Genomic DNA, 17,243 nt, shown 5'->3' with positions numbered 1-17,243 from the left:
CAGCTCGCCCCTGGGGCGGCCGCCCCCGACCCGCCCGGGCTGGGCTGGGCGCCGGGGCCCGGCCGGCTGCGCAGGCGGGACCCCCCGGCATCCCCCTTTGCGTACGCGCAGCCCCTGGGCGGTGCGGGGGGATGCGGGTGTCTATCCGGTGGCAGGCTCTCCTCCCGCCCCGCTCCCAGGCGGCGGCAGCGCAGGGCAGCGGCGACGGGTTCCGTCCCCGTTCCCGCATTCCCGGCCGCCCTTCCCGGCTCGGCCCGTCTCCCAAAACCGCCGGCTCCGGACCCGACGTCCGACCTGTAAAACCCCCGGCGGGTTCTCGGCTCCCTGCCGAGAGGGACGGAGGAGAGGGGCAGGGGGACGCCTCTTCGCCTGCATCTCTTGTCGGTCGGAAGACGTTTATCCGGCGGGTTCCCAGCTCTGTTCTTGCGCTGGGTGTCCCGAGCACCTTGCTACATGCGGGGAAACGGGTGCGGGACTTGCCAGCCTCGAAAACAGGAGTTTCAGTGCTTTGTGCGAGCTGCGTGTCCCTCTAGCAGCGGTGCTGGGCACCGAATGGAGTGGGTTTGGTCAGTCGGATTTTTCTTCAGCCATCAGTGCAACCTTTATGATCCGTAAAACATGTTGCTGTTGTTTTTAAAGCAGCAGCACTTTGCTAATGTTTAGAGATGAGAAAACAGTTGATTTAGCTGGGATAATACTGTCCAACGCAAAATTAGGAAGCGACGGCTGGAATCACGGACATCTGTTCCCTCTAGAAGCCACATTAGAGGCTGGATGATGTTCTAAGACTGTTAACTGATGAGGGGGGAGCAAACTACATGTTATCAACTTTGGTAGTGGAATTTTGTATAGGGTGTGGATTTTTTTCCCTCCCCTGATGCCTCTCTTGGCCAACAGAAATAACTGAACTAAAAAAACCCCTATTCTCACACCCCCGGTTTGCCTTATTCATATTGCAGAAATTATTTTCAAAGAGGCATAATGTGAAAAAAAAATATTGTTGCATATTTCTGTACCTGCCTTGTTAGCAGATGGTGTTATTAAAAATAAAGGTACTTAAGATTGTAGTACAACGGATCTTTCTTCCTCTTTCTGTTGGCTAAATGCATTTCTTCCTTTTACTCTAACAATAATACTATTTTCCAGGTGCTTCACTTGAGTTTTCACCATTTAATCACATTGTTCCTGTTTCTTTATTATCAACTGACTTGCAAAAGAAGAGGGAAGTTTTGCTTACTTGCAAAAACCCCCCACCAGCTGTGTTTAGCAAAATGTGATCTTTTTTCCCCGACTCTGTTGGCTCTGTTCTTTCTCTGTTTCTTTCTTTTTTTTATTGGAAAGGTCCTGCAGAGTTGAAGAGTGCCGATAGAAAATGCAGAGCGTTTCCCAGATTAGGAAAATACCTAACGCCTAAGAGCTGGATTGTAGTAGTATTTGTGCAGCTAAAGCTTCTCAGCGTTAAGTTAAAGAAAGTCTCTTGTGCCGGAAAAGCCTTCACGTGACTGCAGTCATCCCTGTTTTGCCCTCTTTAGGTGGATAAGATAGTGGACCAGCTGCAGCAGTTCGTTCAGAGCTACGACCTGGCCGCCCTGCGGGATTACTGGAGTTATCTGGACCGACGCCTCTTCAGCCGTTTGGAGGACGTGTACCGGCCAACGGTGAACAAGCTGAAAACCAGCTTATTCCGATACTACCTCGTCCATACCGTTCAGGTGCAGTTTGATTTTTAAGCTTCTGTTTTAAAAAGGATCCTGGTCTCTGAAAACCGGAGCAATGAAATACCCTCATGAGCCTCTTGCCGGGCCTGGTGGGTAAAGAATGAGCAATTCATGTGTCACGTATCAGGAGTGTAGCAAGGAGGCTGATGTGGACTCACATGACAAGCTTGTAAGCAGGGTAGGGAAGCTCAGGCAGGAGGGAATGACTTGAAGTTGGTGGAGTTGAGCTTTAGTTTCTAAAAGAGGGGAGAAGTGGGCTTCAGATCTGTACAAAGTGATGTGGGAGAGAAAATCAGTGAATGTTTTTTGTTTGCTTTGAATGGAACAGAAAATAACGAGCTTAAAATGGAGCAGAGACTATCTTGTTGAAACCCTAGGAAAGTCAGTGGAATATACTCCATAGGGTGGGCTTTGGCAAACAGAATAGACAAATACCTGTCAGGAATTCATGTTTTCTTTCTTACCATTTAGAAGCAATGTTTCCTTCTTGATTCCCTGACTGAAAATCTTAAATGATGGAGGTTGGTGGAGGAGTCAAAATCTAATGCACATTTCTGAAAGTGCATTTTTTCATGTTTTATTTTTCCCTGTGCTTACCCCGAGGCATGACTTTTTATTTTTCCCTGTGCTTACCCCGAGGCACAGGGTCCTCCCTGAATAATGTATGAGAAGGAAACCTTTTCAGGCTACATCTGCTGTAGTCTTCAGTAATTTGAAGTGTACTTTGGTCCTGTATATGAAAACACAGCTTATATCAGTGCACAAACTGCACTGCTTTAGCTGGAAATCAGTGTAAGTGGTAAGTTTGATTTGCCTCAGCCTTTAAAGAAGGCTGTGGTGATTAGAAAGAAGGTTGGATTAAGTGCATTTGTGAGCTTCGCCTAGTGCATTTATGATTCTTTTGTTCCTCTGTGAATCTGTTACCTCCAACAGCTCTGTTGGGTGGTGAAAGTAGTTGTTAGTGCATTCATAACAAAAGCAAATATTCCTAGAACCCATGCAGTGGCATGAATGGAAGTGTGAACCCTGTTTTTCTTGCTGTGTTTCAGACTGGCCGCAATGACAAGGCGCAGGAGTTTTTCCTCAAGCAGGCCTCCGAGCTCCAGAACCAGGCAGAGTGGAAGGATTGGTTTGTCCTGCCCTTCCTCCCTGCCCCGGACTCCAACCCCACCTTCGCCACCTATTTCACACGCCAGTGGGCAGATACCTTTATCGTGTCTCTGCACAACTTTCTGAGTGTCTTATTTCAGTGCATGCATATCCTTTTTGGCAACTAATGGTTAAATCTCCCTCACCCTGGTGTTACGCTTACTGTTAAGAGTGGTGCCAAAAATATAGCATTACAGAACTCGCTGCTTTCAGGTGGTTGTTTGGAGCCAAGACTTAATAGGAAGCTGGTGTTTACCAGAGGATGTTGGAATAGTTATTGTTCAATTATCTAATGATACGTTATATTCCCTGGGCACAAACAGTTGTGGGTTGCTGCTAATGCTGAACTCATCCCTATGCCAGTGACTAGAAATTTTGTGCGTGTCTTGTTCTGAAACTCTTTTCCAATTTGCTTGGCATGGTACAAAACAGGCAGGCAACCTCGGGTGATAGTCCACGACCGATGTAGCATCTCCTGTTAGACCCTTCTCTGGGTCTAGTGACAGCGCGCTATAACAGGGCAGTTCAATGTTGGCAGAAATAACAGCTTTTGTGCCGTGCTGCCGAGTTCTGACCTTGTTAGTTTGCTGATGGGCAGGTTCCTACTGCAGCTGGAACATGGCTCATCTTCAGCTGTTTCTTCAGTGTAAGCTGATGCAGCAACATAACCTGGCTTGTCTTCCACTTCTGATGTGTAAAAAGGAAGAATCTAAAAATCCTTGCAGAGCCTATGTGAAATAGTTTGTTCAACAGTAAAGCACAAAGTTGGCTTAGGTAACCAAGCTGTTACTAGTCTTCTGGCCTTGAACATGCTTCTTTGCCTGTCCTACAGGCATATGGCCAGTACGAAGTGCTGGATTTTAGAATTAAGGCAGGTGCACGGGAGTTCTTGCCTTGGTTTTCTTTAACATCCCTCACCAGTTCCAGTCATTTTGAACTTCGAAGCTGAATGTCTCAGGAGCAGTCTCATACAAGAAGAAAATGAATCGTTGCGGCATAAGGTCAGAACTGAGGTCGCTCTTTAGTCGCTGACAGTCTGAGGCTGTGAGTTTTGTAAAACTGGTTCCATCCATTCAAGAAAGTTGTAACTGTTCAGTGCAATTATTCCAGGGCAGATTTTTGTGTAAGTCCTTTGTTATTTTGGTTTATCTTTCAACTGTCTCCAGCAAACTTAGGGTTGTGATCATATTGTGAAATGTCTGTTGAAGGTATTACTGTCCTGCCACTGGAGGTGACTGTCTTGTGCTGTCTGACAGGTGGCTGGATACTGGGCAAACTCCCTTCCTGCTACACTGCAAAGACAAGACAAGCTGAAACTAGTGGCAGGTTAAGGGCATATATGGCTAACTACTTGGAATGGAAACTTGTGAATAGTATTTGGTCATTTCCAGATTTTAGCTGATGGAGCAATAGAAGCAGGCAGTAACTTCTGGCAAAGAGGCAGAAACTGTTTCTTCTAAAATTGCTACTCCATCATGGTTGAAATGCACTTAAAGCAATTTAGATCAACTAATGGAAATGTTGTGAATGTCTGTTTCACAGTTTTAGACCTTACAGTAAATGGTAAGAAGGGCTGACCAGTTCAGACAAAATGCTGCTCAGCTCCATCTCTTGTTTTTTACAGTATCATCAGCAGATGCTTAGAGAAAGGGTGTAAGAACATCTAACACAGGTTGGTCCTTTCCAAGTATAATCTGTGGATTTCCTGAATCTCTCTAATAGGAGTTTTAGTACTACAGATCGCATGTGGATGTTCATGTACAAGTGGGAAGCCTTGTTCGCATAAGCAGGACTTTAGTTTCACTTCCTCAAACATCCCAAGTAAAAGCTCTCTCTATATGAACAGTAAAGTAAATTTTGTGTTTTACCTCCTGTTACAAAAATTCTATTATATATTTTGCTTCCTCTTTCAACTGTTTTGGTAGCTGATCAATGCTGTTCATTTGTCCTAAAAATGTTGAAGAAAAATAGAATAACTGATTTCAAAAAGGAGGCTTTTTTTTTTGCAAAAGGAAAGTGATGTTTGTCACAGTGGACTGTATGGAGTCAGTGGATCAGACAAATGTTGACAGGAGAGTTCTGCAAAGATGGTCAGTAAATAGGGACAGCAGGTTAAAGTTTTGAAATAGAGCTTTTTTTCTCTCCTCAAATTTTGTATTCTGTACTTTTAGTCAAATTAAAACTGGTTTTTGTTTGTAATATGTTGATTGATATCACTTACAGGCTGCATAAGCATTCTCTGGCAAATAGGCAGAGGTAAAGACTAGATCTTCCTTTTTTTGGAGAACTGCTCAGGTCAGCAAAGGAAGCAGCTACCTATAGAATACAGATTTAAATAAAAAATGGCCTGAATAAATATTGAATTCAATAGTAGTTCAAATGAAGTAGTGATTCTGATTTCCCTGCTCAAACAATGCAAATACATGAATAGCAAGCTGGATTTCAAAAAGCTCATTTTTTCTTGTAATTTCTTTCCTTAAATACTATGATAAAAGGAAAAAGAATTACTTCTGAAAAACAAATGTACGGAAACAAAAAAGCCTGAGGAACTCCTCAGATGAACAAGAGTCACAGGCATAAACCACATCCGTCACAGAAAGCTGCATCCTGAAGTTCCCCTCAGGGAAGAGAAGAAAAAAAAGAAAAAATGTCTCTTTCTCCATAACATGGAGATAAATCTCGCTGTAGTGCTTGGGAGGGAGCTGGGCAGGGTGTGGAGATGGATTTCAGGGTGACCTGATGGCGTTGACCTAAGTACATCCTGCCAGCTCACCAAACCCTGGGCTGTGGGAAGAAGATTACCTTCTAGGCTGGGCAACCCGTATGTTGCTGCTGTCAGTCACATGCATTACCCTGGCCTTGAACTGCCTGCACGGAGTGATTGATCCCTCTGCCCTGGCCAGCTCTCACTTCCCAGCACCATTAATGTTCCTACAGCAACAGCCCAAGCAGAGGAGCTGGAGGGTTTGAAGTAGGCTCCGGTTTCCCTGTGTGTAAAGCACTGATTGTTTTGACTACTTGGACTAATGTGGTGCTCAGCCAGCCAGAGCGGCTTTCTTCCCTCCCCGCCCTTCTCGGGCTGTTGAAATAAAAGGAATAAACAGCTTCAGCAAGTGGGAAGGAGGTGAATCTGGGTGACCCTCTGTTTACTCGGCTCTCTTCTCTCCTTGTAGCTGTTTGCTTTGCAGGCTGAATCCTCCCGCTTGAAGAAAGAGGAACTGGAGGTGGAACAAGCAGTTGTGCATCACAAGTTGCCTGCATATGTGGCCAACATGGATCGACTAGGGGACTCTGAGCTGTGAGTGCCTGCAGAGGAGGAGCCGGGGACAGGCTCTGCTGTTTTTATTGGGTTAGGGAGGCTCTTTCAGGGTCACTTCCTTCTTCCCTGCCCTGGGAATCAATGCAGGAAGACATCCAGGCAGAAATTCTGGTGACCTAAGTAGGCTTAATGGGGGAATTCATGATGGGCATTTCTCCTGCCATTTGGGGGAGAGATTCTTGCCAATCAGTGAGAGCCTATGCACTCATGGAAGTGATGTTCTGGGCCACCAGGGCACTGGTAGCAGGGCAGTACTCTGCAGTATTGCTCAAATGAAGTGGATTGTCTCTTGACTCCTAGTTTCTGTAGTGCCCTGTGTTATTTTGTAGACACTGTTACTGCATGACCCAAAGGGTTATGCAGAGATATTTCTTGCTTTTGTGAAGTCAAGGGAAAGGGAGTTTCTCTTCTTCGAGGCTCAGTTATGCACAGAATTCCCCATAAACTTGCTGCAGTTAAAGTGTGTTTTATGGCTACAGCTATTGTATTCATATCTGCAGAAATTGGGCAACGTACACAATGATACACCTTGTTCAATTTTTATTTAAACTCTCATTTTTTCCCCCAGTACACAATCATGCAAATCAAGTCTGTGTGTTTGAATTCATTGTATTACTGAGATTTATTTTCCCTCCCCTTGCTTTAAAAGGATATGAAAGCAAATGTAGCTTAGCCACAAGGTATTAATAACTGCTGGGGCTTTGACTTTCTCATGTGCTTCTTTCACTTCTATTTAGACAGGAGGGCCAGTTCTGGGTGCATTTTCTAGTCTCCGTTCAACCCAAAGCCTGGATTTGGTAGAAAGGTTCTTTCTTAGGACAGAGGATAGATTCAGATTCAGTGAAGGTGATTGTGTTCCCCTTCCCCTGCACACTACTCTGCTCTCAGAGGAGGCTGCAGGGGAGCGAGGTCAGACAGTTACATTCTGGGAAGCAGCTGCTGCTTTTGGCATTGTGGGCTGAGAAGGGAGGTGCGTTTAATCGTAGAAATTGACCTAAACTTTCTTGTTTTCTTTGGGTCCAGTTTTTGAGATATTGAGGGCCTGTGCTTTAAAATTGCTGAACATGACTCTCTGAGTATCTCAGGGTTTTCAGTGAAATGCTGGGTACTGAATGCCTCTTGAAGTAGGTCTGTTTTATGTCTTGAATTGGGGATCCCAGCTGAATAGGTACTTTGGAAGTCTGAATTCCTCTGCCTATCTCTTAGGGTCTTTCTACACTAATCAGATGGAGTAGGAGGAGTTTGAGGTGGCCCTACAGGGGATTCAGCAACAGCTGGGCCCACTGTCTCAGTGGCATCTCTTAAGAAGTGAGCTTTGGTTACAGTAATTATAATGATCTGCTCCAAGCACTAACAGAATGTTTTAAAATGTTTTTTTTTTTAATGCATAATGGTCTGTTGGTTTGGAAAGGAACATCTGTCCTCCAGTGGTTTGAACAGCTGGCACTTGCTTGTTGGGTGGTCTTTGATCAGGTTGTCTGGCTACACTTTCATATTCTTTGGTGGGTTTTATTTGAGGGTTTTATTTTGTTTTGTTTTCTTTCAATTAGCGATATGACCTGCAGCCAGAGGAATACTGCACATTCTCTTCAGTCCCGAGGAGGCTTTCTGTCCTCTTTTCTCTCCCAAAGTAAAAAAGGCCCTTCCAGACCAGCCCATCCAAGTGGGGCGTCTCCAACGCAGACTGGCAGTATGCTGCTAGGGAAGAAAGAACCAACAAATCACCAGGTAATTCTCATCTGTGTTTGTTGAAAGGTGCTCAGTATCCAAGGAGTTAACTTCCAGCACAGCACTGCTCCAAGCTTTTGCTTCCACCTGAAAAAATAAAAGGTCCTTTCCTTCCTTGTAAATGTATGCTGGGCCTGAGTGCAGCACAACAGCTGCTGTTGTCCGGGGGCTTGTGGAGCCCTTGCAAATACTTGGTTTCTTTGCCTCCTCTTCTGCTGTTTGTTCTGCAGCCTAGCTAACACGAGTGTAACGTTGCCAAATCATTCCTCTGCCTTCCAGAGTGCCAAGGGGAAAGAAGGAACAGGGAGCTCCAAGGACGGGAAGAGCCACTTCAGTGGGTTAATAGCAGGCGAGTCCAGCTCCCTGCAGCAGCGGCAGAAGCGCCTGCAGGAGCATGGGAAGGAAAGGAAGGAGCTGCTGTCAAAAGGAACCTTCCAGGTACTGGGCAACACTGCAGGGCTGGGAAGCAGAGGGCTGGTATTTCTGTAGTTTGTTGTGCAAGTGTTCCTGTTAAGCGTCTGAATTGCTACTCTGATCTAACTGTATCAAAGGTTAATCTCTGTAGTTAATCAACTCCTTCCACTCTCAGTTTATTCCTGTGTTCCTGGAAGGGAATCAGTATTGATGTTTCAAATGGAAGAAATGTTGGTTTTTGTTGTGATCTTTTCACCAGCCTGGTCCTGGGGAGGGTGTTTCATCCACCTTAATGGTTATATTCAAATACCTTATTATAATCTCTGTCCCTGAGTAGCAATGGGCTTGGCTCCTCCATCCTGCCCAAGTGAATTCTCTCCTGTGGGTTCTTAATGCTGGCTTGTGCAGGCTCTGTTGTGGGACAGATAAAAAAGAATTAAACTTTTTCCTGGGTAGGAATGGAAACATCCTTTGTAATAATGTTTGTTTTTTGGAATTTTTTTTTTGCACTGTATGTTGCAGTTTTGCCTGGGGGTTTGCCTTGTTTTCTAATCTAATGAAATAATAAAACTATGTCCTGGATTTGAACTGCTGAAGGTCAGAGGACTGCTTCTGTTCACCTGTACATTGTCGGGCTCTCAGCAGGCGCGTGGTCAGAGGATAGCAGGCACAGGAACGATGGCAGCATCTCAGCTGTGTTTATTTTGGCTGTGTGAGACACTCTGCTGTGGGGGAGAGGCAGAGCTGAGGGACTATTGCCTACAGGCCCGTATGTGTGGCTGTTCTGTGTTTGGGAGCGCTGCTTTAGATAGGAAATGTTACTTCACCACTTACCATTCAAGGCTGCGAGAGAACTTTTTTCTTCATGGCGCATCTAAAACATTTTAATTAAACATTGGTCAGAAAATTGCAAAGCCCAGTTTCCCAGTAAGTATCCTTTGACTTTCCTTTTTTGGTGATGTTCCAGGTTAAGGCAGTGTTTTCCTGGCTCTGTAAGAGCTGCTTCTGGTGCTCTAGGGGAAGCTGATAATACTTAGCTTGCTGTTGTTCTCAAAGCATGTGAGCAAAAAGAAACTGAAAGACAGCACTGTTTCTTTCACGAGTGTCATTCGTTGGTTGTTATCTCCCTACGTAAACTAACACAGAGGGGCATTCTATGATTTATTTCTCAGTCTTGTCCAGCGTCATGGTTTCAGATGATGTGATTATGCAGTATTTGACCCATTGCTTAAGATGTGAAAGCTACTATAAATAAGGCAAGGATGTGTTAGGGAACAGGGATTCAAACCCATCAATACCAAGAGCGTTTTGGGGACCTTTCATCTTCAGAGGATGGTTTAGCAAAGGAACGCTTGCAGATGTTTTATTGGTTTACGTGCTATATCTGCTTCATGTTCAGCTTCTGGTGGCAAGGGAGGGCTATGCTGCTTTCAAACACTTCTGTGTGCTGCAGTGCAGATCTTGTCTCATTCGGATACCTTCATCTCCAAAAATTCCATTTGTTCTGTCCGCCCTGTCAAGTTGGATTTTAAGCTTTTGGACTCACGTGTTGACTCTGCCATTGTCATCAGTTGGCTGCAGAGGCCGACCCAGTGTGCACAGACTAAACCTCTGGCAGAGGAGGGTAATCCATCCACTGGGGTTTACCATCCAACAAGAGTTTTTCTGCAGGTTTACTGAACTGCATATTATACAGACTTAACTTACATTGCTGAATGCAAGAATTTCTTGAAATATGCTGATTTTCTTGTGAATCTGTGCTCTAATGGCATCAAAACAGGTCTCTCTCATCAGCTGAGGTATGCCAAACAGTAGTAATTCCTTTAATTCTTACAGGAAAATGTATGGCTGGGCATGTGAAGTGGGATACAAGGGACTCTACGTCCAAGGAGGCCATATTAAATGGTGAAATTGTGCGCCACACTATCCTTGTGTGTTGCAGAAAGGTCCCTGGCAGAAGGAGTGTTGAGCTGACAATGCTTCTGTTTCAGTGCAGCTTCTTGGTTTTTTCTCCCAGCAGGCTGGGGTGGCTGAAGAGCTTCACCTGGAGCCGCTGCTTCTTTGTATTTCACACAGGATTTCTTCCTCCAGGGCCAAAGTGCTGAGAAGAAAACAGATATTAACACAGCTGAGACGGAACCATGCTCAGAGCTGCATGCTGAGCAAGTAGAGGCTTCAACCAAAATGCCTCCTAGCAGCACAGAGGCTGCAGGGGTCCGGCAGGAGCAGCCTTTCATCGTCCTGAGTCAGGAGGAGTATGGGGAGCACCATTCATCCATCATGTACTGCAGGTAATGGACTGGCAGAGGAGGGCTTTCTCGTAGAAGCCTCTGTAGATGACCAGCTGTGTCTGGCCTTTTTCTCCCAGCATTTGTGCTGTCCTGCACATGTACTCTCAGTTGCAGGATGGCTAAGTTGGTGTGACCAAAAATAGCCTGTACCTTGTGCAGTGAGAATGGATGGAGATTTTTGTGACTGGGGGATGGCAGCCAGGAGGAAACTCCCTGGGAAAACAGGACAGTATTGCTTAAGGGCATTATGCTTTGCATGTGGAGCTCGGTTTGCTTCATTGTGCCGGTTATTGTGGACTGAACAGGAAGTTGTGATTCTTGCAGAAGGAACTGGTGTGTGGCCCAGAACTATGTATGTGCTGGTGTATATACTTGTACCTAAAAACTTTAGGGAGAAAAATATCTAATTGATTTCCTTCTGCATACAGGGTTGATTGTTCTGGACGGAGGGTGGCCAGCTTGGATGTGGACGGGGTCATCAAAGTCTGGTCTTTTAACCCCATAATGCAAACTAAAGCTTCATCCATTTCCAAATCTCCATTGCTGTCTCTGGAATGGGCCACGAAGCGTGATCGGCTGGTGAGTAGTCTGCGTGTGGAGGCTCGAGAGTCACAGCAGATGAGATGGGGCTGTGTTGCACGTTAACTTCTAGACAGCAGCATTGTGGATAAGATCAGAGCAACAGTTTGTTTCTGCTTGAGTGGGGCACGGGGATCTGAAGCCTGCAGGATCTAAGGAAAACTGGAGTGGGGAGCATGCTCTGTGTATTGAACAAGGAGTTCACCACTGGTTGCACTGAGACAGAAGTTCCCAACCTGCAGTGTGGGTTGGGCTGAAGGATAGAAGTATCTCCTTTAAGAGAAGTGCCCCTCTCCAGGCAGAGCAGGCAGCCACTTTAAATGCAGGTTGGGGCAAGCTGGTTCACCTGAGCACCCTGCAGCAGGGAGCTGTGGAGCTTTACTCGCACCCTGAGCCAGAAGCAGAGAAGGCAGAGCAGGGCTGAGGAGCTGGGATGTGTTGTTGGCATTCTGCTTGTGCAGGTGTGAAAGGGGCTCCATAGCTGGTTTTGTACTGCTCTGCTGCCTTATGAGTTGGGATGTTGGTGGTGTGGAGCATGGGGCTTGTTTAAATATCATAATAGTTTCCTATAGCACATTTTCTTCAGTTCTGTTACCAGAGAGGAGTTTTAAATTATATGCATTCTTCCGAGACCTAGAACTGTTGCTAGTGTTTCGTTCCCTTGGCGAGGAGACAGGGCTGTGTGAGAGGGCAGGCCTGCAACTGAGGGAATATTGTTCACACTCTGGCACTGATGATGTGTTGCTCCTTACCCAGAATACCACCTGGGAAGAGCTGGTGCTACAGCTTGTCTCTTTCTCTTGTTTTGCTCTTAAAAAGGAAGTTGTCCATGCAGTCATTCTGATGTTTCTTCTGCTTTGTGGAGTTTATTTCCTGCTTGCTGCTAGAAAGATTCTTCTTTCTGAAATATATGGGGATTCAGCAGCAAATCAGGCTCTGAAGTGAGAAGGATCTGGCTTGCTTCATTTGCTTTGAAATGCATCCTTTCATGCTTTTACTTTGACTTTAAATAGTAGTGCCACTGATGGAGAATGTGTGAGCCCTTCTGAATGATTTAATTCTCCCCTGGATGAAAGAAGGTGGCTTCTACTTGGTTTTGTCTTAGATTCTTAATTCTGTGTTACTCTTTCCTTGCTCGCCTAAATATTGAGACTGCACATATGTTTTGCATCCTATAATGTTGAGACATACTCTAGAAAGAGGTTTTTACTCCACCTTGGTGCCTATCAGATCTTTCTCTCACTGGAAAGCAATGCTTTCACTCTGACTTCTATGGATCTGGGGTGGTCCTACTCGGCATGCTGTCCACAGAAAGACAAGACATACCCTAATGGAGCGATGTTTAATCTGAATGCATAAATAGAAAAAAAAATTACTCTATGGTGGTGTTGGTGGTGGTTGGACAGCATCATTTTACTCACTCTGCTTTTATCTCCTCCTTGCTGGTTTGAAGCTATTGCTTGGCAGTGGGGTTGGGACGGTTCGTCTTTACGACACAGAAGCGAAGAAGAATCTTTGTGAAATCAGCATTGATGAAGACATGCCCAGGTAACTCTGGAATACTGATTTATTTTTTTCTTACATATAAATATAAATGTTGTTGTGTTTATCTGTGAAAAGGTAGGTGAAGTCTCAATGTTCCTACTGCAACTGCAGGACTGCCTGGGCTTCATGCAGAGGGCAGTCCCTTGTCTGAGCAGCATAAACCTGTGCAGTTAAATGTGAGACACTCAAAATTTGTCTAAGCACATGAATCCTGTCCTCCTTTACAGTGCACCCTGTCTTGAAGGGTCTTAGTGGGAAAGCTTGTAATTGAGTGTTGTGCTTGAGGCAGTTGATGGAGAGAGGCAATTCAGACTGTTTGTTGTGTTTCAGGATCCTCTCACTTGCCTGCAGCCCAAGTGGGGCCTCCTTTGTGTGTTCTGCGGCAGCACAGAGCCCCATCTCCCACATGGACTTCTCAGCGGTCAGCTCTGGGGCCAAAAGCATGAACCAAGTTCCTGGGAAGCTGCTGCTGTGGGACACTAAGACAATGAAGCAGCAGGTACTTGCTGGGTTTCTTTCCTGTCTCAGTCTGCTTGCTGAGAATGAGTGTCTTCTGTTTCTAAATTATGTTTTCTTTTCAATACCTTTCTTTTTTCCCCTCCTTTCTCCCTTTCCCCTCTATCCCATGCAGGATAAATATGAATAGTGTAAGTAACTGCAGGGTTTGGGTGGGCGTTTGTTTTTTTGAGGGATTCTTCAAAATAGCTTTGCAGAGTTTGTGACATTTAATGCTCCAAGTGGATTGAATGATGCTTTGCTCAGGCTTTCTCTAGTTATGCTATACTGAAGGGTTTTCTTTGCTGCAATTTCCCCTGCCCTGTTTTTAAGTGAAGTGTTTCTTTCAGAGGTTTCATCTCGTGTCATCTTCTCCATTGTTTTGATTTAGATAGGTCAGATTCTGTTCTATCCCTCACCTTTGCCCTTAAGAAATGCTGTCCCTGACATGCAGGAGAAAGCAGCGTACTCAAGCTAATGCCTGCCAGAAGCTGATTTTGCAGCTTGAGGCAATGGTCAAAAAAGCTGTGGCTTGGCTGAGGTGAATTGTTGGTTTAGTGTTACAATAAAATGCAGCTGCCAGCCTTGAAGTCTGTAGCCACGAGAGGTGTAGGGCTCCAAACTGGAGGAGGAGTTCTTGCTATTACTTCATCCCTCCCCTGGAGACCAGCTCTTCAGCAGCACCCCCTGCTCCGTTTCTCAGTATTAATGTGGACTTTCCCTTCCAGCTGCAGTTCTCCCTGGAGCCTGAGCCCATTGCTATTAACTGCACAGCCTTCAACCACAACGGCAACCTGCTGGTCACTGGGGCTGCAGATGGGATCGTTCGTCTCTTCGGTATGTTGAAATTGGGCGGTGAGGTGGTCTCTGTCTCCCCCCAGCTGGCTGCCTCTAGCACCATTTTTCTCCCAGCAGGGAGGCAGCTGTGGGACATACCTTCCACCTTGGTGTTCTGGCGTTTTCTCTCCACCACAGTAGCTCTCAGGATCAAATTGATATAAACTTACAGCCTGGGTGCTGAGCTGGGGGCTGCAGTCCCAGATTTGTGGAGGACAGCCAGCAGCAGCTGTGAGGGACAGGATAGCAAGGGGAGGAGAAGAAGAAAGGTGGCAGTGGGGCTTGGATGGAGAATGCCTGTGGTTGACGGTGAGCGTGGTATAAGCAGCCCTGTAAAGCCAGAGGAAGAGGTGACTAGTTACAGGCAAAGATCTTTGTGGCTGTGTAAAACCACATACTGGAGAATTAGCACAGGGTGCTGGGATTGGATTGGGCTCCTCCAGGCTGGTTTAGAGGGCTGGGACAGAGACCCTGTGAATGTAAAGTACCTCCCTCTCTTCAGCTCAGCTCCGTGCGAGTACAGAGTGTTGAGTGCTGATTCTCCCCTCAGATATGCAGCAGCACGAGTGCGCCATGAGCTGGAAGGCACACGATGGGGAAGTCTACTCCGTTGAGTTCAGCTATGATGAGAACACAGTCTACAGCATAGGCGAGGATGGCAAGGTAGGCTCTGGGTGACCACCTACTGGTCAGCTGGCAGTGAGATCCCTTCCCTATGTGGTGGGGGTAGCAGTAAAAATGCCCTCAGAATCTGGAGGATCTGTGGGCTGCTATCTGTAGTCTTAGGTGTGCAGCACCACCCTGCTGCATGCAGTCCCTGCAGAGAGGGTGGCTGGAAAATGCGTTAACAGGTGGAACTGTCTTGGACCTTGTCTACAAATCCTACTGTTGGTGACATCCCCTTGCTAGGGAACCCATGTGAAGATGACCTTTCTGTGCCTCTGAGATCATCACCACATTTGAAATCTTCCCCAGGGAGCAGATTCTTGACCACTTTGCATAAATTTCCTTGTCAGCCTCTCCCTGTTGCTTATAATAAAGGCTTCAGTTTGTGCAGTTCCACAGTCTTCAACCTAGACGTGTGGCTCGGGGGGGGAGACTGCCTGAAGGTGTGGGTCCTTGGCTGGTGAAAGTTAAGTGAATTCACACCAGGATCCTGCATGCAATGTGGAAGGAAATGTAGGCAGCAGTGCTCGTGGAAAGTAGGACATATGTTTGCCTGGATAGTAGGCACTCTTACAGACTTAGCAGCCTGCATTTTATAAATATAGCCACTTAGATAAAAGATGTCAAAATGCCATCTTCTGTTTGTGAGCAATAGCTACTTCCCTTAAAAATGATGAATGGCTCCTCCACTTTCATCCCAGTCAATTTAACGATGAGCTTTTGTCATCTCTTTTTGTCATTCTAGTTTATTCAGTGGAACATTCACAAAAGTGGCTTGAAGGTGTCGGAGTATGATCTTCCCAGCGAAGCTACAGGTCCTTTTGTTCTGTCTGGGTACAGCGGCTACAAGCAAGTCCAATTCCCACGAGGAAAGCTTTTTGCTTTTGACTCTGAGGGCAACTATATGTTGACGTGTTCTTCTACTGGGGGAGTAATTTTTAAGGTAAGTCCGAGAAGTGATGGGGAGCACTCTGACGCATCCGTACAAGCTCTTCTTGTTACAAGGTGCAACAGCAGCCACTGGAAGTTCTCAAGCAGCATCTACCCATCCCCGCTCTGTGAAAGTTGCTGGTCAGTTTCATACAGTGTGCATTTTAGCAGCATGTGGTGTTTAGCAAGTGTTTGAGCCCTCTGTAAGTGTTTGGCCCTCTATATGTAGCCAGAGGATGTGTGTTCCTTGTTCTTAAAGCTTAGCTGCAGCAGCTTTCCGTAGTGCCCAAGTACCTGTGATAAAGTTTTAGGGTTTTTTATTATATTGATGCCTGCCAGTGCAATGCAAAATGTGTGACTCTTGGCTGATGCTCATCTTTAATCTGCCTTGTGAACTTGCTGATGTTAGTTCCAGCCTGATTGTCTGCTCTTACTGTGTACTGAAATGAAATGAAATGAAGGGGAAGGCTGAATAGTTCAAGTACCCGAATTTCTGTGCCGCAGGAACAAGTGGTTACTGATCATATGCCCCTTGCCTGCCTTCTCTCGAGCCAATACCCATTAGTATAAGCCATTGCAAGGCAGATTAGATGGAATTTTTACTTTGCATCTAGAGCATTCAGAGCACCCACATTAACATGAGCTACAGCTTAAGACTTATGTGCTCTTCATCAGTGTGTGCTTTTAGCTTGCCTTGTTCCATTATGGAAGCTGAGCTGCTTGAGAACACGTGCTTCTGCTGTGAGACTTGGAAATTCGTTTCCTTATGTGTGCTAATACATCTCAAAATCTCCCTACACATAATTAAGCAGAAAGGGATATAGAGTCTAGTAGGCTTTGGCTTCATCTGTGAGTACACTAACCCCACTGCAGAAACTTGCCTCCTTAAAATCTTATTCTTTCCTTCTTTTAGTTAAATGGTGAGGAAAAGGTTCTGGAGAGCTGCCTTTCCCTGGGAGGACACCGAGCCCCTGTTGTCACAGTGGATTGGAGCACAGCCATGGACTGCGGGACCTGTCTCACTGCCTCCATGGATGGGAAGATTAAATTAACAACCTTACTGGCTCAGAAGTCTTAACCTGGACAGCAGTGAAGGGAAGGAGCAACAGACTTCACAAAACCAGTGTTAACTCCACAGGAACAAACTGCATGGGAGAGAAAGGCAAACCACAGTCTCTCTTCTCATTGTAGCTTTTGCCTCTTGAGAAATGTTACATACACTTGCCAAACCACTGTGCAATAGAATGCCGGTATGGGACCGCATCGGTGGCAGCACTAAGTCAGTCTCCACTGACCCATTGTGGCAGCTGGACTCCCTCCGTCAGGGGGTCCTGAGTAGCACGTGGTGAGAAGGCTGCTGGGATCCCCTCGGGGGTTCTGCAGAGGAAGGGGAGGCTGGAGGAGGTATGCATGAAGCAGCACAGTGCATGGTGGTAAGATGGCTCAAACTGGGAAGGCCTGTGCAAAACCAGAGTATTCTTTCAGTATAGCATGTGTTGTTGTGCTTTTTTTCTTTTGTTCTCATTTTGATTTATTTTTTTTTTCCCCCATAAAAGAAACTATTCCCTTGCA

General features: G+C 45.9%; 1 protein-coding gene across 2 annotated transcripts in view; it reads left to right on the top strand.

Moving 5' to 3' along the window:
• WDR91 (WD repeat domain 91) overlaps positions 1-17,243 on the top strand; it is a 17,620-nt gene extending 377 nt beyond the window's left edge. The window contains exons 2-15 of one of the 2 annotated variants that reach the window (XM_014964148.1): positions 1,533-1,712; positions 2,768-2,975; positions 3,786-3,868; positions 6,041-6,165; positions 7,737-7,914; positions 8,194-8,352; positions 10,420-10,619; positions 11,048-11,198; positions 12,652-12,746; positions 13,074-13,242; positions 13,967-14,075; positions 14,626-14,738; positions 15,487-15,684; positions 16,585-17,243. In XM_014964148.1, the coding sequence (XP_014819634.1) occupies positions 1,533-1,712; positions 2,768-2,975; positions 3,786-3,868; positions 6,041-6,165; positions 7,737-7,914; positions 8,194-8,352; positions 10,420-10,619; positions 11,048-11,198; positions 12,652-12,746; positions 13,074-13,242; positions 13,967-14,075; positions 14,626-14,738; positions 15,487-15,684; positions 16,585-16,749 (2,133 nt within the window). In that variant the 3' untranslated portion in view covers positions 16,750-17,243. Of the gene's footprint in view, positions 1-1,532; positions 1,713-2,767; positions 2,976-3,785; positions 3,869-6,040; positions 6,166-7,736; positions 7,915-8,193; positions 8,353-10,419; positions 10,620-11,047; positions 11,199-12,651; positions 12,747-13,073; positions 13,243-13,966; positions 14,076-14,625; positions 14,739-15,486 lie in introns of both variants that reach the window. The other variant, XM_014964146.1, reaches the window with a different exon arrangement.

Source organism: Calidris pugnax, unplaced genomic scaffold (genome assembly GCF_001431845.1).
Source record: "Calidris pugnax isolate Ruff unplaced genomic scaffold, ASM143184v1 scaffold44, whole genome shotgun sequence".
In the NCBI taxonomy this organism is placed as follows: Eukaryota; Metazoa; Chordata; class Aves; order Charadriiformes; family Scolopacidae; genus Calidris; species Calidris pugnax.
Note: the sequence above shows the minus strand (reverse complement) of the source record. Positions and strands in the feature narration are given on the sequence as shown.